At 52.0% G+C, this 23,292-nt stretch overlaps 1 protein-coding gene across 4 annotated transcripts in view; it reads left to right on the top strand.

The window, feature by feature from the left end:
- FARP2 (FERM, ARH/RhoGEF and pleckstrin domain protein 2) overlaps positions 1-22,897 on the top strand; it is a 1,344,877-nt gene extending 1,321,980 nt beyond the window's left edge. For 2 of the 4 annotated variants that reach the window (XR_014970597.1, XM_085634162.1), the window contains one exon: positions 21,299-22,882. Coding sequence is in view for 3 of the 4 variants with exons in the window: in XM_085634162.1 (XP_085490288.1) it covers positions 21,299-21,389 (91 nt within the window). In the remaining variant the exon portion in view is untranslated. Of the gene's footprint in view, positions 1-21,298 lie in introns of all 4 variants that reach the window. The other 2 variants (XM_085634160.1, XM_085634161.1) reach the window with 1 other exon arrangement.
- Positions 22,898-23,292: the final 395 nt, after the last annotated feature.

Below are 23,292 nucleotides of genomic sequence, written 5' to 3' on the forward strand. Positions count from 1 at the left end.
TTCCAACATTTGGTGGCAGGCGACTGGATCCGAGCCAACACCTAGAGATCGTGCAGTAGACGGCTTACGCACTACCAAGAAGAAATGGAAGGAGAAACTTCCCTAGGTGCCGCAGAATCTTATACGCACCGAGAACTGAAACAATTTTGCAAAGACTTTGGAATCGCTACCACCGGACTAAGCACGAAAGAGGACTTCCAGGGGGCATTAAAAACCTGGGTCGAGGCGGGAACTCCCCGGACACAAACAGAAGGAGAGCCTCCCAACGAACCACGAAGCACCCCGGGGAGGAACGGCGCCCCCGAGGGGGGCCTATCCCCAGAGGAACTAGCGGACCGAGAAAGAGGTCGCAACCACGAACTAGAACTAGCAAAATTAAAAATCGAAGGAGAGCTAAAACTGGCTGAAAAAAAACTGGCGGTGGAACAGTTACGCCTACAAGGAGAACTCGAGGAAAAGAAACGACAAAGAGAACACGAAGAAAGAAAACTCCAACTAGAGCACGAACGTAGCCTAAAAGAAATCGAGCTCAAGGCTAAGAATGCGGAGGCCAGACCCTCGGAAACCCAACCCCTCTCCTCCACCGTGGAACCAAAGGTCCACATCCCCAAAGATGTGGTGAAAGAATACTATAAGAACGACGACATTCAGCAATGGTTCAAAGCCTACGGAGTCGCCATGACCTCCCACCGAGTCCCGCAGAAAGACTGGGGGGCTGGGCTGTGGGGCCGGTTCCTGAGCGAGGGGAGAGATACCCTGCTGGACCTGCCCTCCACGGTGATGAACTCCTACAGTCACATGAAAGAGGCCCTAGTAGCCAGATATGGGCTCACCCCTGAAATGTACCGGCAACGGTTTAGAGACTGCAAGAAGATACCCGGTACCACCTGGGTGGAGTACGTGAACTTTTACAGCCGGGCCTTGGACGGATGGATCAAGGGCAGCAAGGTCTCCACCTTTGAGGAGCTGTTCGACCTAATCGCATGGGAACACTTGTCCGCTAATTGCTTTGTAGAGCTGCGCCAGCACCTCCTGGACAGCAAACTCACAGACCTTCGAAAACTGGCCGTCGAGGCTGCGTCGAGGCTGACCGGTGGGTAAACACCCGGGCCTCCCGGGGCCCCGTGGGAGACTACAGTCGCCACAGTCAGGGACCCCCCCCGCCAGAGGGGCGGAGGGAATCCAGGCCGGCCAAGGGAACTCCCGGGGGGATCCCCGCTCAGCCCCCCCCAGAGGACAACCTCCGCCCTTTCCAGCTCCACCTCCGGCCAGCACCGGGCCACCAGGGAGACCGGGGCCCTGAGTGAGGATCACCTGTTTCCGCTGCCAACAGACCGGACACTATGCCAGCGACCCTCAATGTCCCATGTACCAGCGAACCGCCACAACAACCCCGCCGGCTCGACAAATGGCCTCCGTAGCCCTGGGGGAAGAGATGGAAGACTCCGAAGAATGGGAACCAGCCGCCGTGGCCTTGGTCTCCCTAGGGGACCGGGAGATGGTCCCCGGAACGTCCCTGCCCGCCAACACGAAGAAGTACCGACAGCAGGTAACGGTCAACGGTCACCGCGTCGAGGGCCTCCTGTACACGGGGGCGAGTGTCACGGCGGTTCATTGTCACCTGGTCTCCGAAGATCAGATCCTGCCTGGCGCCTTTTGTCCCGTCATATCATCAGACAATTCCGAGAGCCTCTGCCGGATGGCCCTAGTCCCCTTCGAATGGGGGGGAGTCACCGGCAAGTTAAAGGTGGCGGTCCGAACCTCCCAGCCCGTGGACTGCCTCATGGGCAACGACCTTGAGAACTCCCCGTGGGGACAAGTGGAACGAAGAGCCCATCTCGAGATGATGGGCCTACCCGAATGGGTATGCGCCACCACGCGCTCGATGACTCTCAGAGTGCCTTCCTCCGAGGGGGGAGAAGCCCTGCCGCTAAGCTCCGCCACCATCCCCGTGGTCCAGAATACGCCACCAGGGGCCAACGACCCCCTTCTGGACGAAACGACCGCTCCCGACGAAGGGTCCGTGCCTTCCGACCCCGAATCCCTGACCGAACTCGGGGACTTGCCAGAACTGGCCCAGTGGCACTGCGAAGGGGGCCCCTCCCGTGAGGAATTCTGCCAAGAACAATCCACCTGCCCATCCCTCATTGGACCCCGACAACAGGCCGAGGCCAAAGCAGCAGGCGACCGGACTGGCACCCACTGGGTATACTGGGAAAACGGCCTCCTGTACAGCGAACAGAAGTCTGCCGAGTTGGGATCGGCCCGAGTACTAGTGGTACCCCTGCGCTTCCGAAGTCTCCTCCTGGGCCTGGCCCATGATGTACCCCTGGCCGGACACTTAGGCCAAGATAAGACCTACCAACGACTCGTCACCCACTTCTATTGGCCCAAGATGCGAGCAAATGTGGGGGCCCACTGCAAGTCCTGCCCCACGTGCCAGGCCAGCGGAAAGAGTGGGGGCAAGCGCAAGGCTCCGCTACAACCCTTCCCAGTCGTCAGTACCCCCTTTGAGCGGGTAGGAATCGACATTGTGGGACCACTGGACCCCAAGACCGCCCAGGGCCACCGGTTCATCCTCGTCCTGGTGGATCATGCCACCCGTTACCCCGAAGCCATCCTTCTCCGCACCGTGACGGCCCCCGTGGTAGGCCGGGCCTTGATGGGGAGCTTCTCCCGCGTGGGGTTCCCCCGCGAAGTCGTGAGTGACCGGGGTACGAACTTTATCTCCCGATATATGAGGTCCCTCTGGCAGCAGTACGGCGTATCGTACAAGTTCACCACCCCGTACCACCCCCAAGGAAACGGCCTAGTCGAGCGCTTTAACAAAACACTGAAAGGAATGATCATGGGCCTCGAGGAACCCCTACGCCGGAGGTGGGACGTCCTCCTCCCATGCCTCCTGTTCGCCTACCGGGAGGTTCCACAAAAATCCCTGGGATTCAGCCCATTCGAACTACTATATGGACACCCCGTCCGGGGACACCTGAGCCTGGTCAAGGAGGGTTGGGAAACAACCCCCCGGGGGACCCCTCCGGATGTGTTCCGATACATCTTGGCGCTCCGCAACCAGACCCGGAAATTCCGAGAACTCGCAGAAGCGAACCTCGAAGCTAGCCAGGAAGAGATGAAGCGCTGGTATGACCAGAATGCTACGCTGGTCGAGTTTCAGCCGGGCCAACAATTCTGGGTCATGGCCCCGGTGAAACCCTGCGCCCTCCAAGATAAATAGACCGGACCCTTGTAGGTGGTCGAGCGGAAGAGCCAAGTCACCTATCTCGTCGATGTGCAGTCCCCGCGGAACCCCCTCCGGGTTCTCCACGTGAACCGCCTCAAACCCCACTTTGTACGGACAGAATTGAGTTTACTCCTGGCCACCGACGATGGGGCCGAAGAAGATACCGAGCCCCTTCCAGACCCCCTGGGGGCGAAAGAGACCAATGGTTCCGTGGAGGGGGTGAGACTATCAACCACCCTCACAGCCCAACAGTCTGACGACTGCCGCCAGCTACTAAGGCAGTTCGCGGACCTCTTCTCCCTAACCCCTGGGGTCACCAACTGGTGTGTCCACGACGTGAACACCGGCGACAGCCCGCCAGTGAGACACCGGGCCTACCGGGTCCCTGATCGGGTCCGAACCTGCATCCAGACCGAGGTGGCGAAGATGCTGGACCTCGGGGTGATCGAACCCTCCGACAGCCCCTGGGCCAGCCCGGTAGTCTTGGTTCCGAAAGCGGCTACCCCGGGTGTCGCCCCCGAGCTGATGTTTTGCGTGGACTACCGAGGACTCAATGCGGTCACCCGAGCGGACGCTCACCCTATCCCCCGTGCCGACGAGCTCATTGACCGCCTCGGGGCCGCTCGCTACCTCAGCACCTTCGACCTGACTAGTGGATACTGGCAGATTGCCCTCACCGAGGGGGCCAAGGAGCGCTCCGCCTTCTCCACCCCGGATGGGCACTACCGCTTTAGGGTGATGCCGTTTGGAATGAAGAATGCCCCGGCCACCTTCCAGCGGCTGGTGAACAGGGTCCTGTCCGGACTAGAGGGGTTCAGCGCAGCATACCTCGACGATATAGCGGTATTCAGCTCCCAATGGACCGAGCACCTCCAGCACCTCCGACAAGTCCTGCTGGCTCTGCGACGGGCTGGCCTCACCATCAAAGCCAGCAAATGTCAAATTGGGCACAGCTCCGTAACCTATCTGGGGCACCAGGTGGGAAGTGGGCAGGTCGCCCCCCTCCAGCCGAAGATCGACGCCATCTTGTCCTGGGAACCCCCCACGACCCAAACGGAAGTCCGGGCCTTCCTGGGCCTCACCGGTTACTACCGGAGGTTTATTAAGAACTATGGCAGCATCGCAGGCCCCCTCACAGAACTAACCTCCAAAAAACACCCCAAGAAAGTACACTGGACACCCTCCTGCCAGAAGTCGTTCGACACCCTAAAGGCCGCCATGTGCGCGGCTCCGGTGCTCAAAGCACCCGACTACGCCCAGGAGTTTGTGGTCCAGACGGACGCCTCGGAACACGGCATCGGGGCAGTCCTCTCCCAGTTCGACGACAAGGGCATAGATCGGCCCATAGCCTTCATCAGCCGAAGGTTGCTGCCCCGAGAACAGCGGTGGAGCACCATTGAGAGAGAGACCTTCGCAGTAGTCTGGGCCCTCAAAAAGCTACGGCCCTACCTGTTCGGAACACACTTCCGAGTACAAACGGATCACCGCCCCTTGCGGTGGTTGATGCAGATGCGAGGGGAAAACCCCAAGCTGCTACGCTGGTCCATCTCCCTCCAGGGGATGAATTTCACGGTGGAACATCGCCCCGGGACGGACCACGCCAATGCGGACGGCCTGTCCCGATTCTTCCGCTTCAGCGAGGAGAACCCCCAAGTGGGTGGGTAGTTCTCCCCGCCTTTCAGCTGGGGGGGGCACGTGTGAGACCGGCCTCGTGGCGTGGGCCCTCCCGACCAGCAGGTTACTCTGCCACCACGCCGAACCTCGTTGATACAGCCTTCCGGCCACCGTGGGCCAACATCCCGAGGGCCGACCAGATCCCCAACACGCATGCCCGGCCGAGGGAGAGCGAAACCCCCCCAAACCAGACCGAGAGGCGCCGACCCTGTCCCACCTCTGGTCTCTCCCCCGAGGGAGGTTTCGATCGACCACCAGGCCCCCGGGGAGCAGGCGCCTCGACCGCTGGGTGTCTGGAGTCCCTCCCGGACCCACCTGAACAGATCAAAGGGCCGAGCGACAGGAAACCCCGACACACCGCCCCCCAGGCACCAGACCCCTCTCCGCGAGGACTCCGGACTTCAAAGAGGAGGGGGAGTATAACAAGGGGTGCTGAAGGGACGAGATTAGAGAAGACCTGGACTGACGAGAGCCTGCTGACCTGGTCGCGGCTCGATCGCTCCCCGAACCGAAGAACGCTACCCGAACTCTGAACCATCTGAGCCCTGCTGACGCTGTCGCGGCTCCCCGAACTCTGAACCATCTGAGCCCTGCTGACGCTGTCGCGGCCCCCCCCGAACTCTGAACCATCTGAGCCCTGCTGACGCTGTCGCGGCTCCCCGAACTCTGAACCATCTGAGCCCTGCTGACGCCGTCGCGGCTCCCCGAACTACGAACCTCCGGTGCCTGCTGAGTGACTCGCGGGCCGCTCCCCCAAGAGAATCGGCAGAGATTGCCGAGAGAAGCAACATCCCCTCAGCTCGAGGATTGAGAGCTGTGCGCCGGATACCTCGCAGAGACACTGATTCAAAGACTGTCCCGCTACCCCTTTTTCCCTCATCACGAGATCGCTGCAGCTTGTGGCATTAATTCTGCACCTGCCTGCCGGATCATAAAGATCCCTGACAACTACCGATAAAAGCATATTGTCTTACAACGAATTACTGTGTGGTGTCCCTCTATCCGAAGAGAGAGTAAGCACAGCGTGTGCGATCCTAGGTACGAGACCCTTCCAGGAAGGGCCTCCCCGCTCTTGCTCGGCCTAACTCTGGGCAAGGTGAGCCTCCGGGTGGTCGGGAGCGCATTCCGTAGCCTCCCCGGGGAACGCCTTCCAACAATCAGGGAATCAGGCGAGGCCAACACCTCAGAGAAGGCCATCTTTAGGAAAGACTCCTGATTCTCATTCAGGCGTAGATTGAACCTACAGTGCAGCACATGTCCCCCCACTGCACGCGAAGCGCCAGGAGTCTCCCCTTCAACTCAGCAACCTGTGCGAGAGTCTTACAATGAGCACGCACACTAAAAAGAACTGCCACCCCATGCTTCTTAGCCGCGCCAGAAGACCACACTTGCAGAGGGAACCGCCGATCCCTCATCCGCTTAGTATCTTTAGAGAGAAGATGGGTCTCCTGCAATAAACACACATCACCCCCTGCACCCTCCAGAAGGGACAGAATAGCCAAGCGCTTAACCGGGTTATTTAAGCCCCGAACATTCAGACTCACCACTTTGAGACTCCTACCCATGAAAGACAAAGGAGGAACAGCCAGGTACCAAGGGCAAGAACTCAGAGCAAGGAGGCAGACCTACCGACAATAATTCGGGGACAGACAGATTCCCACCCCAAAGAGGACTGATGCGGAGCCCCAACACATTCCCAAAAACAACCTTTGCCCCCCACCCCCTCCCCTCACCCCGACCCCATAAACAAAAAACACCCCGAACATAGAAAAGACGCTGCAAAACACAGAACCCAAAGACCCCGAAAAGGGACAACAGTCTGTCATGTAGAACAAACGATGTGGGGAACGTGGAATCCAGGAGGACGACACCTCGGCACGAAGGGCACCAGCCATCCAACCCCCACAAGGCAGTTGACGACAAGTACCCCCAGCCAAGGACCACCCCTCTCCGGGGCGCCGCAAGAAAAAGTCCACCTGATGCTGGCTATTGAAGGCTTATGGAGCGCCGTTGCTGTTCGTCACCTGCGCCACTGAAGTAACCGCCGCCTCCCGCTCCAGAAGACTAGTGGACACGTCGGGCCCCGAAGGCCGGGGGGAGCGGCCCACCCATTGCCAGCCATCCGAGCGTCTACGCCGCCGCGAGGGCCGCTCCAACCCCAGGGACTCATAAGCTGCAGTCAATGAGCGGAGCTGATGGAGTTTGCCCTGGTGTTTAAAAATAAGACAACATGGATGACCCCACGAGTAAGGAATGTTATTCTCGTGCAGGTGAGTAGTGATGGGCTTGAACTCCCTGCGTTTCACCAGAGAAGAGGCAGCTAAGTCTTGGAAGAGGGCCGGCTGGTGACCGCGGAACTGTACCAGATTAAGATCACGGGCCTTGCGCAGAATCTGCTCCTTAAGCTGAAAATTGTGCATGCACACCAATATGTCCGGTGGTGGAGCCCTCGGGCCCCTCGGCAAGCCAACTAGGTGCACGCGGTCCATCCGAATGTCTCGCTCCGTCGCCTCCCCGAGAATCTGCCAGAAGAGCTGAAGAACATAGTCTCGGAGATCATCCCCCTCACCCTTCCACGGCACCGCACGAATTCTAATGTTATTCCGCCGGGACCGGTTTTCGAGGTCCTCGACGTGGGCCTGCAAGTCAAGATTTTGCTCCCTGAGACAGAGGACATCCTGCTGAAGCTGATGCATATCGTCTTCACGCCCAAAGTCATGCTCTTCCACAGTGGCAACACGGTCCCCGAGAGCCTCCACGTCGCGCCGCACTTCGCGAAGGTCAGAAGAGAGCTGGGAGCGGAGTTCCAGAACGTCCTCCTTAATGTCAGAGAAGAGGTCGAGCATAAAGGCCTTCGTGGCCGGCTGGTGGCTGTCCTCAGACGATTGCGTAGGGGGAGACAACTGGGAGGAGGACTGCCCCGCGGACCGTTGCAGAGCGTCCTTCAGGGACTTATCTCGCCGAGCCTTAGTGGAGGACATGACAGCAACCCGGGCCCTCCACCAATCAGCCAAAGCAGCAAGGCCCCCGAGGCCGAAGGATCAGGACAGCGCACCAGCACCACCCCAGCCCGACTCCAGAACACCGATGAGTAACCAGCCTCTTCACCGACCGCCGATGCGCGACCCGAGCGCCGACACCACCCAAGCAGTCTGTGCCCCTCAACTGTAAGGCAGCGTGCGGCTCACCGGCAGCGGCAACAGAGGGCCCCAATCCTCTGGACCCAGCAGGTCGCGCCACCGACCCTCCGCCGAAGGACACTGGTCAAAGAGCACCGCCCGCCGAACTGCAGGCCGAATAGTGGGCTCAGGAGCCAGAGCCACCGGCTCCCCGCGCCCTCAGCCAGACCCTCCAACACTTAGGTAATGGCAGGGAACACACAAGCGGACCCAGCGCTCCGCCACACAAGATCACCGCCAGCACATGGGCCACATGGAGCACCACCACCAGTGGCCGATTGCTCCAGTCAGGTCCCCGGTGCACCCCAGCAGCTCCAATCTCACCGCCCCCCCCCCCCCCCCCTGAAGAGCACCGGCCAGGGAGCACCGCCCGCCGGACTGCAGACCGAAAAGCAGGCCCAGGAGCCAAAGTCACCTGCCCCTCGCGCCCTCAGCCAGACTCTAACACTCCGGTAAGGGCAGGGAGCTCTCCAGCAGCCTCAAGGCTCCGCCACACAATGGCACTGTCAGCACAGGAGCCACGCGGAGCACCGCCACCAGCGGCAGACTATAGGGCCCCAGCCAGGCGCTCCGCGCACCCCAGCAGCGCCAACCCCACCGTCCGCCGAAATGCGGATCGAGCAGCGCCCCCCAGCAGCCAGCACTCACCAGGGGCGTACCGAAGCGATGGGGCCGATAGCGGCGCGAAGCCCCGCCGGGAAATCTTCAGCCCGTGCAGAAGGCAGGAGGGCCCTCCAGCAGTGCAGAGTACCGCCTCACAGCAGGCCCGCCTCTCGGCCCGCGCCAACTCCAACCGGTGCAGGGGGCCCTCTCCAGGCAACACCGCCGACGATCACGGCCCAGCAGCGGCGCCAGAGAAATCCAAGGGGCCGCCAGGTCGCAGCAATGCCGGGACCGGAGGGACCCACCGGAAGCACCAAGCAGCGTTTCTCCGCCAGGGAGCGGATCCAGAAGGCATCAGGGTCCGCCCATCACATTGCCCCCGGCCGCAGGCCCACCGCAGCGGCGGACGCCGCACCAGCTCCTCCAGTCGGCAAATGGCGGCCACTGCCGAGCGGACCCAGGTCTCCCTGGACTGCCGCCGTCGCTCCTGCCTCCACCAGGGGTGATTCCCCTGTCGCGCCGCCGTTACCGTCCCGCCAGTGCCAGGGGGCGCCGAGGCTCCGATCTCCCCTTCACGCCGCCGGGCGCAGGGATCAAGCCACCACAGCATGGCCGCTGGTCCGCTGCGGGGCCGGGCAGGCCCACCCGTCACGCAGGGTATCGCCGCTCCCGGAAAGAGGGAGTACCAGAGGCAGCAGGTAAGTGGCCACACGTAAGGGGGGCAGAGCAGGAACGGATGGGCATCAGGGGGCTAGATATGCCATGCGATGATCGGCGGCGCCGGAGAGACAGAGAAACACGTCTCACTCGGCCGCCATCCTAGCCACGCCCCCATCCATGCTTAATTTAGACTACAAAATACTAATTAAAATTGTGGCCACCTGCTTGCTTCCCCATATGACTGCCCTGATACACAAAGATAAATCCAGGTTTATCCCCACCAGAAACACTGCGCTTAATGTTCGGCGTCTTCTGAGAGTCCTAGAAGCGGACTCTTATAACACTGACACGGCTGCGGCCTTCGCCGTTGATATAAAAAAAAATTGACAGCCTGGAATGGCCTTACCTGTATCACGTAATGCGGAAAATGGGGCTGGGTACCGACTTCGTGAGCTGGACAGCTCTCCTATATTCTGACTCAAAACTGCCAGAATTAAAACTGGTGGACTCATTTCACATGCCTGCAGCATGGGAAGGGGGACACGTCAGGGGTGCCCCCTTTCCCCCCTGCTATACACCCTGGCAGTGGCGCCACTAGCAGCACGAGCCAGATCGGGGCGAGCTTACCAGGGGCTCAATGTCCATGGGCAGATCTGTCACATAGCGCTGTATGCCGATGACCTGTTGCTCTTTCTGGCTGATTCGGGAGCAGAGCTAGTAGGAGCAAAGAACCTGCTCCAGGCTCTCAGCAGAGTCAAGGGACTGAAAGGGAATTGGACAAAGTCTTGCCTGTTTCCCGTAAAAAGGGGCAGAATAGGCCCACAAGAAACAGAGTGGGTGGCCTGGGAAGACAGGTGCCGGTCATACCTGGGAACGCAAATCTACCATAACCAAGACATCAGGGGGACGAAAAGTAGCTTTGATTTCTGGGGCTCCTTGCCGCTATCGGTTGGGGGCCGCGTGGCACTGCTTAAAATGGTCACCCTTCCGCAGCTGCTATACTACTTCGGGACTTTGCCGATTTGGATCCCAACAAAGTACTTTGTTCAGCTCCGATCGATGATCACAGGTTTCATTTGGGGCACGGGCAGACGTAGAGTAGCGCTTGCTACCCTTCTACGACCAAGAGCAGAGGGTGGCCTAGCGGTTCCAGACTACGAGACCTATTATTTAGCTGCGCAATTTCAATGGCTTACGCAACGGGTGGCGAACAGTACTAGGGGGGGGGGGGCAGAAGAAGAGTTTGGGTCCCTACAGCTACTATCCTGCATTGTCCTGCGACTACCTGTCAGGACCACAACCCTTACCACAGAGCTCAGCACGGCATGGCACGAAAGTGCTGGAACAGATACCTGCGGAGGGCTAAAGTTTTATCGCCCTTATGCACCGGAAATCCTATTGCTTATGTGTAGGGCCTTACCGCATGGAGGTAACTGGCAGCAGCTGGGGATCTGGGCGGGACAAGGGTTGGCCAGCATAGGATACCTGTATGAGGAGGGAGCCATGATCCCTTTCAGTGACCTACAAGCCTGTTATGAATTACCCAGGGGGGATTTACTGCTGTATACAGCCCTTACTGTGGCTATTAGGAAGCACTGGGGGGAGTGTCCCAACGAACCAAAGGCATCTCTGGGTTGCCAGTATGTGGTAATGGCTGCAGGTACATACAAAGCAGTGACATGCCTATACAGGAGCATGTCGTTGGAAGCTTTACTCTCCCTGACTGACTTGAAGCTCAAGTGGGAGAGATATGTAGGGGAGGATATCCCGGAGAAGGCTTGTGGGGATCTGGTGGAGAGAGCCTGGAAGAGCACCCGGAATGCAAGGTTCCAGTTAGTACACTTCTATACCTTATACAGAGCATACCTTACCCTGGAAAAGCTCATTAAGTATTTCCCAACCCACTCAGCAGCTTGTCCAAGTTCCAATACAGAAGGTGCAGATTTTAAACACATGCTTTGGGGCTGCCCGTTCCTGGACAGCTACTGGGAGGATTTAACGACCATGCTGACCGATGTCACGGATAGGAAGATAGAGCGTACTCTGAAACACTGCACCTTACACTGGTCCCCTCACACGTCCAAGAATAAAATCACAAGTAAGTTCCTAGATCTGGGTCTACTCCTGGTCAAGAGAAATATCACCATGCATTGGAAAGCAAATAGGGTCCAAGCATAGCAAGGTGAAAGACAGAGCAGCTTAAATGGGCCGAATGTGAAAGGGTGATCTGGCTACAGTTAGCAAAACTAATAGGGAGTGAGAAGGCACTAGAAGCGGCGCCAGCCTGGGAAGCGCTGGTTGTAACACTCAAATCCCCCGAAGACAGAGACAGAAATACCTCCAAAGAAGACCCCGCAGCAGACACAGGTTAATCCGAAGACAGAGGCAGGACTCTTAGGGCCTGGAGCCTCACTATTAGAGAAGGCATTAGGTCACCTAACTGGGACGAGATCCCCTACAGCGATACCTCAATCAATGTAGACGCCCTTCTTGGCATGTAGGCACAACAAGCATTACTGACCTGGACTTAAGTGACACCCCTGGGGCGAGGGAAGGGAGGGGGGTAGTTAAGGGATGGGTAGTTGCAGCGGGAGCTGAATACGAATACATATGCATACCTGAGAATGTTTATCGTGCTAATCCAACATGTTGAACGGACTGTTACTCTGTCTGTTATGTGCCACTCTACTTGTATTCTAAGTAGTTGGTTGTAATATGGCTGTTTGACAGGGTCGTAGAATAACGGCCTCATGCACTTTGTATGAAAATCAATAAAATGTGTTAAAAAAAAAAATTCATGGGTGTTGCATGGGAACACCCACCACAAAGCCCGTGGAACGCCTACTTGACAGAGTAGGAGAACGCAGTGACTTGCACTGCTTTGTCTTATTCCATATCTATGAGGCCATGCAAAGCCTCACAGGGTGAATTTACGTCGCTGTATAGCTATGATTGAGACGCTTGTGTCACTGGAGGTTTAAAAAAAAGTGACATTCCGGCGGCGCAAGCCTCTCATAAATAAGCCCCAAAATATTTTGTTCGTTTTTTAGGTCTTTCACCATCAGGTGGCTACATATAAAATAATGGGTAGCTTAAATGAAAAATACATTTTTTTTAAAGTTGTTACTCAGTGAGAAATGCACTGTAGTACATTAGGAAACCTCTATTAGTTAATGCACTGCAGAGGTCTGTTTGTAACCAGAGTGCCACAGAAATAAATTTGGTTGGTGCAGTGGAGAATACTGACTAGTGTACTTTTAGTGCTACGAGGTCACAGCCTGTGACAGAAAGCACTGAGAATGTGTAAGTCATTATTTTATACTTGCATTACACACATTATAAGATAGAATGCTACAAACTGTGCAAATATTTTTAGGATAAAATGGAGCTTCTACAATGTAGATTTTTATTAATACCAGACCATAAGTAATGCAATATTTTTTTATGCATAACTGTCCCTTCAACCCCTCCTAAGGGGTGCTAAACGCTGTGTAAATGTAAATACGATTAACAGTATGCACTTCATAGCCCACTTGTTAACTCTTCCTACTACCACAAAAAAACATCTTTGCCATCACAATGCTTGGAGTGATTCGAGCAATAAAAGCAAGAACCACTCCCAAGCACCCTTTACATTTGCAGATTAACTCACACATTTACATTTCATTCAGGCAGGCAGGCACCCTGGCACCAAGGATTGTTTTACCTGCCTGCCGGCCTTTTTGTTTCAGAACACAGGAGACTCAATTAACTTTGGTTGAATCATTGAAGTGTCCCTGATGTTTTCTTTTTCACATGTTTTAGATTCCAGACAGATGTGAGGCCTGGAAATGCGGGACCCCCTTCTCAGGACTCCATGGCCCCCAAGGGGGTCGCACCCCACTAATTGAAGACCTCCAGGGGCACCTCACTGTTGTTATTTTCTGTGAAATAGGGTTCGATTACATCCTTGATGCAGTCCCTGAGGGTCAGGTCATGAAGTGCTACCCCGTTGTTGATCCATGGTCTTTGAAACGGTTGCTGTGGAACAATGGGACCTACGGACAGCCACAGTGGGGCATAGCCAGACAGGGCTGGAACATCTTTCTTAGTGTCCATGAGCCTGGAAATTAGGGACTGAGACTAAAACGTAATGTAGGCGGGAGTGCGTCTTGTGGACGTTAGAAAAGATTGTGTAGTCATACTCCTGAGGGTGTTGATGCCGCCAGACATCCACAAAGGACAGATCCAGCAACCTTTGGGTCAGGGCGGAGGGTGCACAAGGTCCGCCTTGTGGGGATGTGAGCGGTCGGAGCCAGCGAAATGCTAAGGTCACCACCTATCACCATGTCCCCCGTGCAAAAAGGGAGAGCCTCGGAAAAGAATTCAGAGTAAAATTCCTCCCTATCCCTATTAGGCTGTATACAGAGGCTATAGTCATCCGGGTGGAACCGAATATGCCATGTATTCCCACCTGATATCCCTCCTGTGTCTGTGTGTGCTATCTAATTTGAAGAAAGATCCCAATGGAGGAGAATGGCTGCCCCCCCAGGGACCTGCGGGTGTAGGATTAGTGGAATTGCGTACTATACAAGAAGCAGTGAAGGCATTTTGTTTTGTTTCAGGGGAGATATGTCTCCTGTAAGAGTGCTACATCTGCCTCCATCAGGCGGAGCCAATTCGTTAGTGCTCTATGCTTGAATGGGATATTTAGGCCTTGAACATTGAGAGAAATGATAGGTAGGGTAGTCATAACATTTTGTAGAGGTTGTCCCTGCTCATTTGGGGGAGATAGTGCATGTCCCCATCCCACCATCCCTGAACTTGGTGCACCTATGTGTCAAAGGAGAAAATAAATGGAACAACAATACTAAACATAACATAAGTGTATAGCTGAGCAGCAAATGACCGACCTGGTCTCTTGCGAACTGCATGGCTTATGGTCTTTTTTCCGGCAGAGATAACACAATTAAAGGTTCAAAGATAGTCTAATGGAGTAGGGGCAAGCTCCTGAAAGACCCATGCAAACACCCACCCCCCTTAGAACTCACAGTCAGACTCTCCATGGGTGAAACCGAGTTCAACAGGAGGTAGAGAATGTGACATCTGGTGGCCTGTGGAGGAGGAATGTTTGTGGCCTATGTTCCAGGAAAAAGTTCAGGGTGGGGTGACGTCTTCCGATTAATGTGACCTATGGTCTTTGTCAGCCTGGCGTTGCTGTTTGCATGCTTTCTTTTTCACTTGTCGCTTGGGTTAGATATGCCAAGTGCCCCCTCCCCATATCCACCAGTGCAAGGTCTCTGGACTCGTGAGGTGTCAGTGTCAGGAGGAGGTGGCAGTTCCAGGGCCTTGTGGCCTTCTTGTGGTGTGCGGGCCGCTCCCCTCTTGTCCTTGAAGGTGAAATGTATGCGAATTGGGAAGCCCCACCAGTATAGAATCTTGGTATTGCTGCAAGTGTTCCGTGATGCCCTTAAATGCCCTCCAGCGGGCCAATGTGTGGGCAGATTTATCCTGGTACAGGGACATGTTATCCCCTCAAAACACAGTCAGCTCTTGTTGTCGGGCAGCTTGTTGAATCTTCTCCTTTCGGATGGAAATAGTGTACTCTGATGAGGGTGTTTGGTGGTTAGAGGCTTGTGTTGTTGATAGGCAGAAAACATCGTATGTGTGCAGTCCAGGAGCATGGACTGGTCATCGGGTAGCTGTAAGAAGTACATAAAAAGCGCCTGGACTTGGGCCCCTAGGTCTGCATGTGTGGCATTAGTTGCTATACCCGTGATCTGTATGTTATTAGGTCTCTAGCAGTTTTTGAGGTCATCAATCTTGTCTTGGAATGCCAAATGTGCCCGGTCTAGCCTCTCTATGGAAGTAATGCAGTTCACATTTTCCAGAGTATGTCCTGTCACTGTTGACTACACTGTTGGCAGATGAGAATCAGTCTGCTGCAAGGACTGGTCGAGGTCAGTGAGGGCCCTAGCAAAGTCCTGCTGAAGCGATGCGAGATAAATGCGAAATTCAGCAAGCAGAAGCTATATGTCTTCTTTGGTTGCCGGCACCTATGTGTCTGGGCTCTCCCCGGTCCAGGAGGCTGCATCAGGGGTTTCCCCTCAAAATATAAGGGGGCTCTTGCTTTTCAAGCATGTCTCTGATAGAGGAGGAGTGGGTATTCTTTGCCCTGTTCATCGCCATAGTCATGGAGGGGAATGCCCGTGGACTGACAGAAACTATCAAGGACAGGTCTGCTAGCAATGCCCCAAAATAATACTCCAACTGGCACCCAAGGTTCATGATTCCCCCTCAGTCTTATGATGTGGGGCTGTCTGACCAGTTCTGAGTCAGAGGTAGGGGGCTTCTAGTCTGTGAGCACCTCCTGTGCAATGGGCAGTTATGCTGCTGCCTGGGGCAATATGAACTCACGCTCTGCTCAATGGGCGGCAAGAGATGAAGGAAAGCACAGGTCATATAGGTCCTATTGGGTATTGTGATGCACAATTGCCTGTCCCACATTCCCAGACAGGCACAAGGGGATGCTGCTACTACATCAGCCAAGTTAACGGGCAGCTTGGGCTTGTCTGTTGTGCTAACTCTAATTGCGCCCTCGTGGGGTGATGCAACTACCAAATTAATGACGGCTCCTTAGGGTTCCACCCACAAACTCCTTTCCTGGGTATCATCAAGGCGGGCCCACTGCGGGGTACGTCATCACCATACCTCTCTGTGGGCCCGTCGCACATTACTCACTGTGAACGTGGTAGACCTGCGGCGGTTCTTTTGGGGGCCCTCTGAGACGTCCAGGGCAGAGCGCTGGTAATGGGTTCTCTCGCCATCTCCATGGCAGCCCCTGTCTTGCTCTGATAGGCCTGAGCACCAATACATAGGCCTCTGACGGCACAGCCCCAAGATGGCCGCGGCATTTTCCCCAGCTGCCTGGCATGATCAAGTCTCCTTTGACTGGGGAAGCCCCAAGGCTCAGGGAGGGCCCTTGACTCGCCCCTTGTTCTCCAGAGGTGGGGAGCCCATGGGTATTCGCAGCTCTTGCCGGGATTCACCGTTAAATGAGGGGGATGGGGCGGGGGGGCATCCATGCGGAGCTCAGGTGAAACGCGTCTTGCCTGGTCCCCTCCCCGGCCATGCCCCCGTCTTAACCAATGTTGATATAAACAGGGTTGATACTAGAACAATAAGACTCCACCTTTGCCCTACCCACAATAGATGGAGTAGCGAGGGTAAAAAATTATGTAAAGCCATCAACATCAATCCTATCTACCGCCAATGTTTCCTGTATACTTTTATTCTTTTAATTAATCATTTATATGATTTTTATTTGTGTATCTGTTGTATTACTGAAGGGTGAGTGTTTAAATGCAAGAAAGACTTTGGGTACATGAATGGAAGTATGAACGCAATGATGCATAACACAGTACATGTATGTTAACTTAACGAGCAGCTAAACTTATCAGTAACTGGGGAGACACATTAATTTATACGGTGCTAATTACATTGGTTTTTTTGTAATATGTACGGATGAAATATGAAATGTGTAATTGGTGAAATCACCGTATCTGAAGCCTAGCCAAGCACTGCCACCTGAAGTAAACTGATCTGTAGCACGTGTAGCTAGTCCTTTATCAAAAGGTGCCCCACAGCTCTTGGTGCACCTCATCCGTGATCTGCAGCACGTCAGATGTTCTAGTTTGATCGCTGTTGCGTTAAAACACGGGTGAATGTAGAGAGTACAGTTGATCATTGCCTGAAGTGCAGATGACACCTGTAATAGGACAGGGTCTTTAAGCCCCCTTGTAATGCCACTTATTAGTCCATCTTTAATTATAATTCCTCCACCTGTTGACCTAGGTTCTGACCCAGAAGCTACTGTTAAGATTGTTCCTTTGGTGGGTAGTGCGGTTGTGGCTGCCCTACCCTTGGGAGATGTAGAAGCTGCAGAGGGGAGGAGAACCGGCCATTCACTCGTTAGGGGTACTCGTATGGAATGTGGCCGGGATTTCCAAGCTACTGGGGGACCCTGAATGGTGCTCCTTTGTAGACTCCTTCGATGTAAACCTCTTTCAAGAAACCTGGAGCTTGCAATGCCCGCACAGAAATGGTTTTTCCACCTATGCCATTAATGCAAAAAGAAAAGAGCTGGGTAGACCCTCTAGGGGATTAGCAGTATAAGTGAAAATTGACCCAGGGGTTAAAGTTAAACTCTTACAGGTTGATACTGAAGATATTCTAGCAATGGAGCTCACTTTTTGTAGTGGTGCAAAAATGAGGATATTTAATGTCTACAATAGAGTGGGCCCAAGAGGAAACCAATACATTGCACATCCTAGATCTTGTCCTGTCACATTATGCAGACAATTTGCCTGTATTAGTGACGGGTGATTTTAGCTGTACATTTGAACCCTGTGCTCCACTCCCTGCAGACTTGACTGATGAGTGGGATAGAGAGTGGCATATCCCACCGTTTGATCTCCCAGTAGTAAGATGGTCCTAGAGAGGTGCCCAGTTAATGGCTCTCACAATGCAACATGATTTGAGAGCCACGAATGGAAGGACATCCTCTGATCCATATGTGAATCCTACTTTCAATAAGCTAGGTTATGAAAGTAGGATAGATTATTGCCTGATATCCCTCAATCTGTGGCATTTAGTAAAAGACATGACAGTGGTTAAAAGGGTCGATAGTGACCATAATGCCCTAGCACTTACCTTAATTAAGCAGGGTATTGCAAAGCCTGCTAAAAGGAGCTGCCCAGACCTAGGTACCCTGACAATCTCCAAAAATCGGTAGACAATTAAATGGGACTGGGTGGAGGCTCATCCAGGGGTCTTAGATATGGCCAAGAGCAAGGTTTGTTTACTATTGGAGGAAATAGCCAGCATTACTTTTGACTATGTTGTGGAGATAATGGGCCCTAGACATGAATCCCTATATAATGAATTAGGGGAACTACTTGGAAAATCACCAAATCCTCAAAAGAAGGAAAGCATTAGTACACATCGGAGGTCAGTGAAGCAGGGTGTTTGGTATAACAAGGATTGTAGGCTCCATAAGAAGGCGCTCTTGAAATTAAATTAAATGAAAATGGGTATTTATAAAGCGCGCGGTTACTCACATAGAGTGTCCCGGCGATAGTGGCCTGCAGAGCTAAATATAAGCGAGCAATTGAATCAGCAAAGAAGAAGTGGGAAGGCTCTCTGTGGTCATCCCTACGAAAAGCACTGTCAGCCAAAGACTCAAAGAGCTTTTGGAGCATAGCAACATACTGGCTGAAAGGAGAAGAGAGAGCCCTAGAACATACAGTCCAGCCAGAAGACTGGGTAGTATATTTCGGCTCTCTCTATGAGTCAAGTGATGCTACAGTTGAGGAGACATTTCAGGGTCTAGGCCTGGGGTCTGTAAATGAGGGCGGAAGTCTTTCTTTCTCTATTAAAGAAACGCAAGCTTCAATTTGCTCGTGTATCTCGGCCCGTGCCCCCGGACCAGACAGGATACCAAATGATCTTTACAAGGAGGATACAACACTCTGGGGTCTTTATATACATTTCCTTACCAACTCAGTTCTCAATGGTACCCCTATTCCTTCATCATGAAAGAATGAAGAGGTCGTTCCCATTTATAGAACGGGGGACAGAACGAGGTCATCCAGCTATATGCTCATTAGTTTAATAGACTCCCTGCAGAAGATCTTTTGTAAGCAAATATTGGGCCGTATACAGGACTGGATTCTTGAGTCCAGTACCCTGAGTGAGCTTCAAGCAGCTTTTCGAGCGAAAACAAGTACCCTGGATCAAACATTTCACCTATTGTGTATCTACTGGAAAGAAGTGCAAGTCAAGGGAGGAAAGCTCTATGTGGCCTTTGTTGATTTGCGGTCTGCCTTTGACCTTGTCCCACGTGCAAGTCTTGGGAGGGTTTTAAAGGAGCAGGGCATACCAAGCAATCTTTTAGACATTTTAATTAGATTACATTCATCGACACAGCACAGGTGAGATGTTGCCCAAATAGCCAAGTTACAGATCTGTTCCCAGTTCAGTGTGGTACAGACAGGGCTGTGTTCTAGCCCCCACACTTTTTATTCTTTTTATTAATGATATTGTACATTTTTTAGACAGAGATGGCTGTGATGCCCCAAAAATTGACAATAAGAGAGTGCCCGCCCTTCTCTTTGCTGATGACACACTTTTAATCTCAAAATCGCAGGAGGGTTTGCAGCAGCTTTTAAATGATTTTTATTAAATTCTTCAATGGGCGAGGGCTGGTGCTAAATGAATCTAAAACTAAATATATGATTTTTAGAAAAGGACCGGCAAACCCCACTTAAAGACCTGTGCTAGCTGGCAGTACTAACTTGGAGCAAGTTGATGCCTTCGATTATCTAGGCATTCGCCTGACACCAACAATAAATTGGGCAACACATATCGAGAAAGTTAAAATGCAACTTATACACCAGACTGCCAACATAATTAAAATACTCAGGAAAACTTTGTCAAAACAACTTGCACCGGCTCTGGAAATCTATAACACAAATGTTTTAGGTTGGGCACTTTATGGAGCCGAACTGTGGGGCATTGGGATGACAAATTGTTTGTCCACAATTGAGAACTGTTTCATTAGATCTTGGGTAGATTTACCTGCAAGCACCCCGCTGCTGCCACTATACCTGGATCTCGCACAAAGGCAGCTAGCACATAAGCTAAGCTATAAACTTCTCATGTTCTGGCATAGGCTGTGGACGAACTCTTGCCATATAGGGAGCCACTTCTTGAGCTATTGAAGTCAATAACCTCGATCCCCTGGTTTAGATCAATAAGAGAGTTACTGGTGAGACTTGGGATGGAGGGCTTTTGGATTGACCCAGACAGCTTGGTAGATATATCTCGAAAGAGCCTGAAAGAAAAATTCTGGCAAGCGACGTCATTCCAAATCGTAGCTGAAGCGGTGGGCCGATTGATTACTGAATTTCTAAATTTTAAATCGGTTCCCTGTTTTGAGGAAACATTAGATGAAATTGTCCCCCCTTTGGCCTGTAAATTAGTCTTTCAGTTTCGATATAAGACTATTATCAGAAAAGGTCCACCCTTGAAAGCATATATTTTTCAATATAAGACTATACCCACGAAACTTTTTTAGCAAAAAGTGGCGAAATCATGTCCCTATGGATGATCTTTGTCCGGCATGTAATTCTACCCCTGAATCTATTTTTCATCTTTTATTTTTCTGTCCTAACTATAAACTTCTGAGGAAAAAATGGATATTACCACTTTGCAAACTAGTTGGCAGGGGCCACTATCTAGAAGTCCTAAGAATTCTGTTTACTGATACGCGTAGAGTTGTGGTTTTTGGTCTATCTAGATTTTGGCAGGCACTATGGATAAAGCGTTTGAAATGCACCTTATGACGCACTGCACGTTCTTAAATCTATGTGATCTTAAATACAGTTTTATGGAGATGCCATGTGACCTGTTAAAAAAAAATATATATTTTTTTTTTTGGGACATGCTGTGTGATCTTGGCCCATGAAAAGCACTTTATGATGTATTCATTTTTTTTTTAACTCATGTGACTCTGTCTTACCTTTTCTATATGATGCTTTTACTTGTTTATGTTCAATTATCTGCCTCATATTGTGCACTGTGCTGTGTTCTTTTATGATCCTTTGTGACTGAAATAAAGCAATGAGAATGCTCTTCCGGTCTAGCTCACTTCTCACCGGCAGTGCTCCATGCTGTTTTCACAGTGACATCACATACAAACGTCTGTGTTTGAAAGGCTGCAAGAGACACTGCATTGACACTGTCATCTCCACCTCTGTCGTGAAAGCGTTGGCCTTTGGCATCTTGACGGGCTTGAGGGACAGCCTTCAGATTGGCCAAGAAACGCGCATGGTCTTCTAGAGCTCCATGACTTCAGGACTCTTCTGGCACTCAGTGTTCTCTTGCTCTCTCCTTGTCTCTGCAGGTGGTTGGAAGTGATCAAGGGCGCCACTTGTAATCCAGGAAGAAACAGGCTTTTGAATCATCAAGACGACAAGGAGGCGAGCGCTAACTGAACGAAGCGGGAGCTGGATCTCTCTGCAGTTGTGTATACGAGGGAGGTTGAATATCAGAGGTTTGGGGGAGTCTGATGTGCATCTTACCTGCGTGGCATGTAGACATTTGATGACCAAGGGAATGCATTGTACAGGGAAAAAGACTTAAACTTCACACAAAACCTAAAAGCGGAAGGGCTTTGTCGTCTGGATTTTGTGACTGACTTGAATTCATGAGGTCATCTGTGCAGTATCACATTTGGAATGCCTTTTGGGTTAGTTATAAGAACTATTTTTGATAAACTGTAGTGGGAGAGGAACATTTGGCTGGTGACATTCCTTCCTACTTCTCTTATTGGACAAACTGGACATACGATCTCTTTCTTTGGAGAATTATAGAGGACCTGTAGTGTAAAACACACCAGTCGACTAAGAATTACACAGTATTAATGGGCGTGTTTAGTCGCCTGGGCAACACTTCCTGAAAAATCTAATACTGCCTTTATCAACTGGAAGTCAAAGCAAACAGATTGTGAAGGACCCAAGGAGCGGTGGAAGGCAGGACAAATGTTGCTTCTATAGCCGAACATTTGAGAGTAGGGAGGCTGGCAAGAAGTATAAAGCGAAATGGGATGTATATGGATGGTGCGTGCAAGATGAGGGTGTGGGAGGCGGGATGTTTCCAGATGCGAGCATGGGGGACATTATTCTCTGTATTTACAGGTCATGGAGTCAAAGTGCATGGCTGACCGAGGGAAAGAGTCTGGTCATTTGAGAGGCCTTTGGACTAGGGCTGCAGTGGAGCATTAAAACCTGAAGGAAAAACTTCCCCCCGGGTTTTGAATGGAAGATTCCCAGAAGGAAGATTGCAGAACAAAAAACTTGGGTTTGAGTTTATAGCTGCGAACGGGACTCAGGACGCCAGTAGTTCTTCCTTAGACTAATATTTGCATTTTATTTATAATTTTTTCTAATTTCTTTCCTGTTAGTACTGTAAAGTTAATACTCTGCTAACTAAACGTGTATGTCGCTGGTGGAGGCAGGGAATTTGACAGGAGGCAGACTGTCAACAGGTAGTTTCCTTCTGTGGACGCAGACAGAGACATTACACATGGTGCCCACTGCCATACCAGTTATCTTTTTCTGTATAAATAACATATTTGTATGCTAAACACATTTCAATTATATTTTAATACATGTGAGATGAAAAAACAAGAGTTCGTTAGATACCCATTTCTATTCATATCTTATCATAATTTGGCTGCAAACGGGTTTCTCGCAGACTTTACACTTGGAGGAATGGGTTAAGCCTGTTTAAAAAGAACTATCCGTGACTCGGTTCTGTACTCCAGGGAGTGTCAAATTGATAGGAAAATGTAAATGAGCTGGTAATTCAACTTTCTTTCTAAGCCATTTGGAAACTGAGTATTGCACTATCATTTAATGCAACTACATCACTGAGGACTGAGAAGAGCTGAAATAAATATTACGAAAACTGAAATAAAAACATTTTGAAAAAAGAACCGAAATATTGTTGCAATATGTTTTTTGGATAGCAATATTTTTTCTACCTTTTTGAAGCTCGTTTGTGTTCATGCATTTCTCTGAAATCAAAGTGTTTCACAGGTCCTTCCACTGTAAGTTGGTAACTTGACCAAGGTGGAAGGAGATATACCAACGATCACAATGCACAGAGTGGGGCATCTAAGAAAGGGGGTATTACAATCAAAGATGGCCTGCTGAAGTCACAGTGTTTCCTTGGTAAGGAGTAAATACAAGAGGAATGGCAGATTTATGTTTTCAAGGGTGAGTCATTATTTTACTCCAGTAGCTATCGCAAATCAGTTTGGTAAAGCAAAGAGAGTCGAAACCAATAACTCTCAGGCGGAGTAAAAACTACATTCCCCAAAGACGTACTTCCCCT

Source organism: Triturus cristatus, chromosome 11 (genome assembly GCF_964204655.1).
Source record: "Triturus cristatus chromosome 11, aTriCri1.1, whole genome shotgun sequence".
In the NCBI taxonomy this organism is placed as follows: domain Eukaryota; kingdom Metazoa; phylum Chordata; class Amphibia; order Caudata; family Salamandridae; genus Triturus; species Triturus cristatus.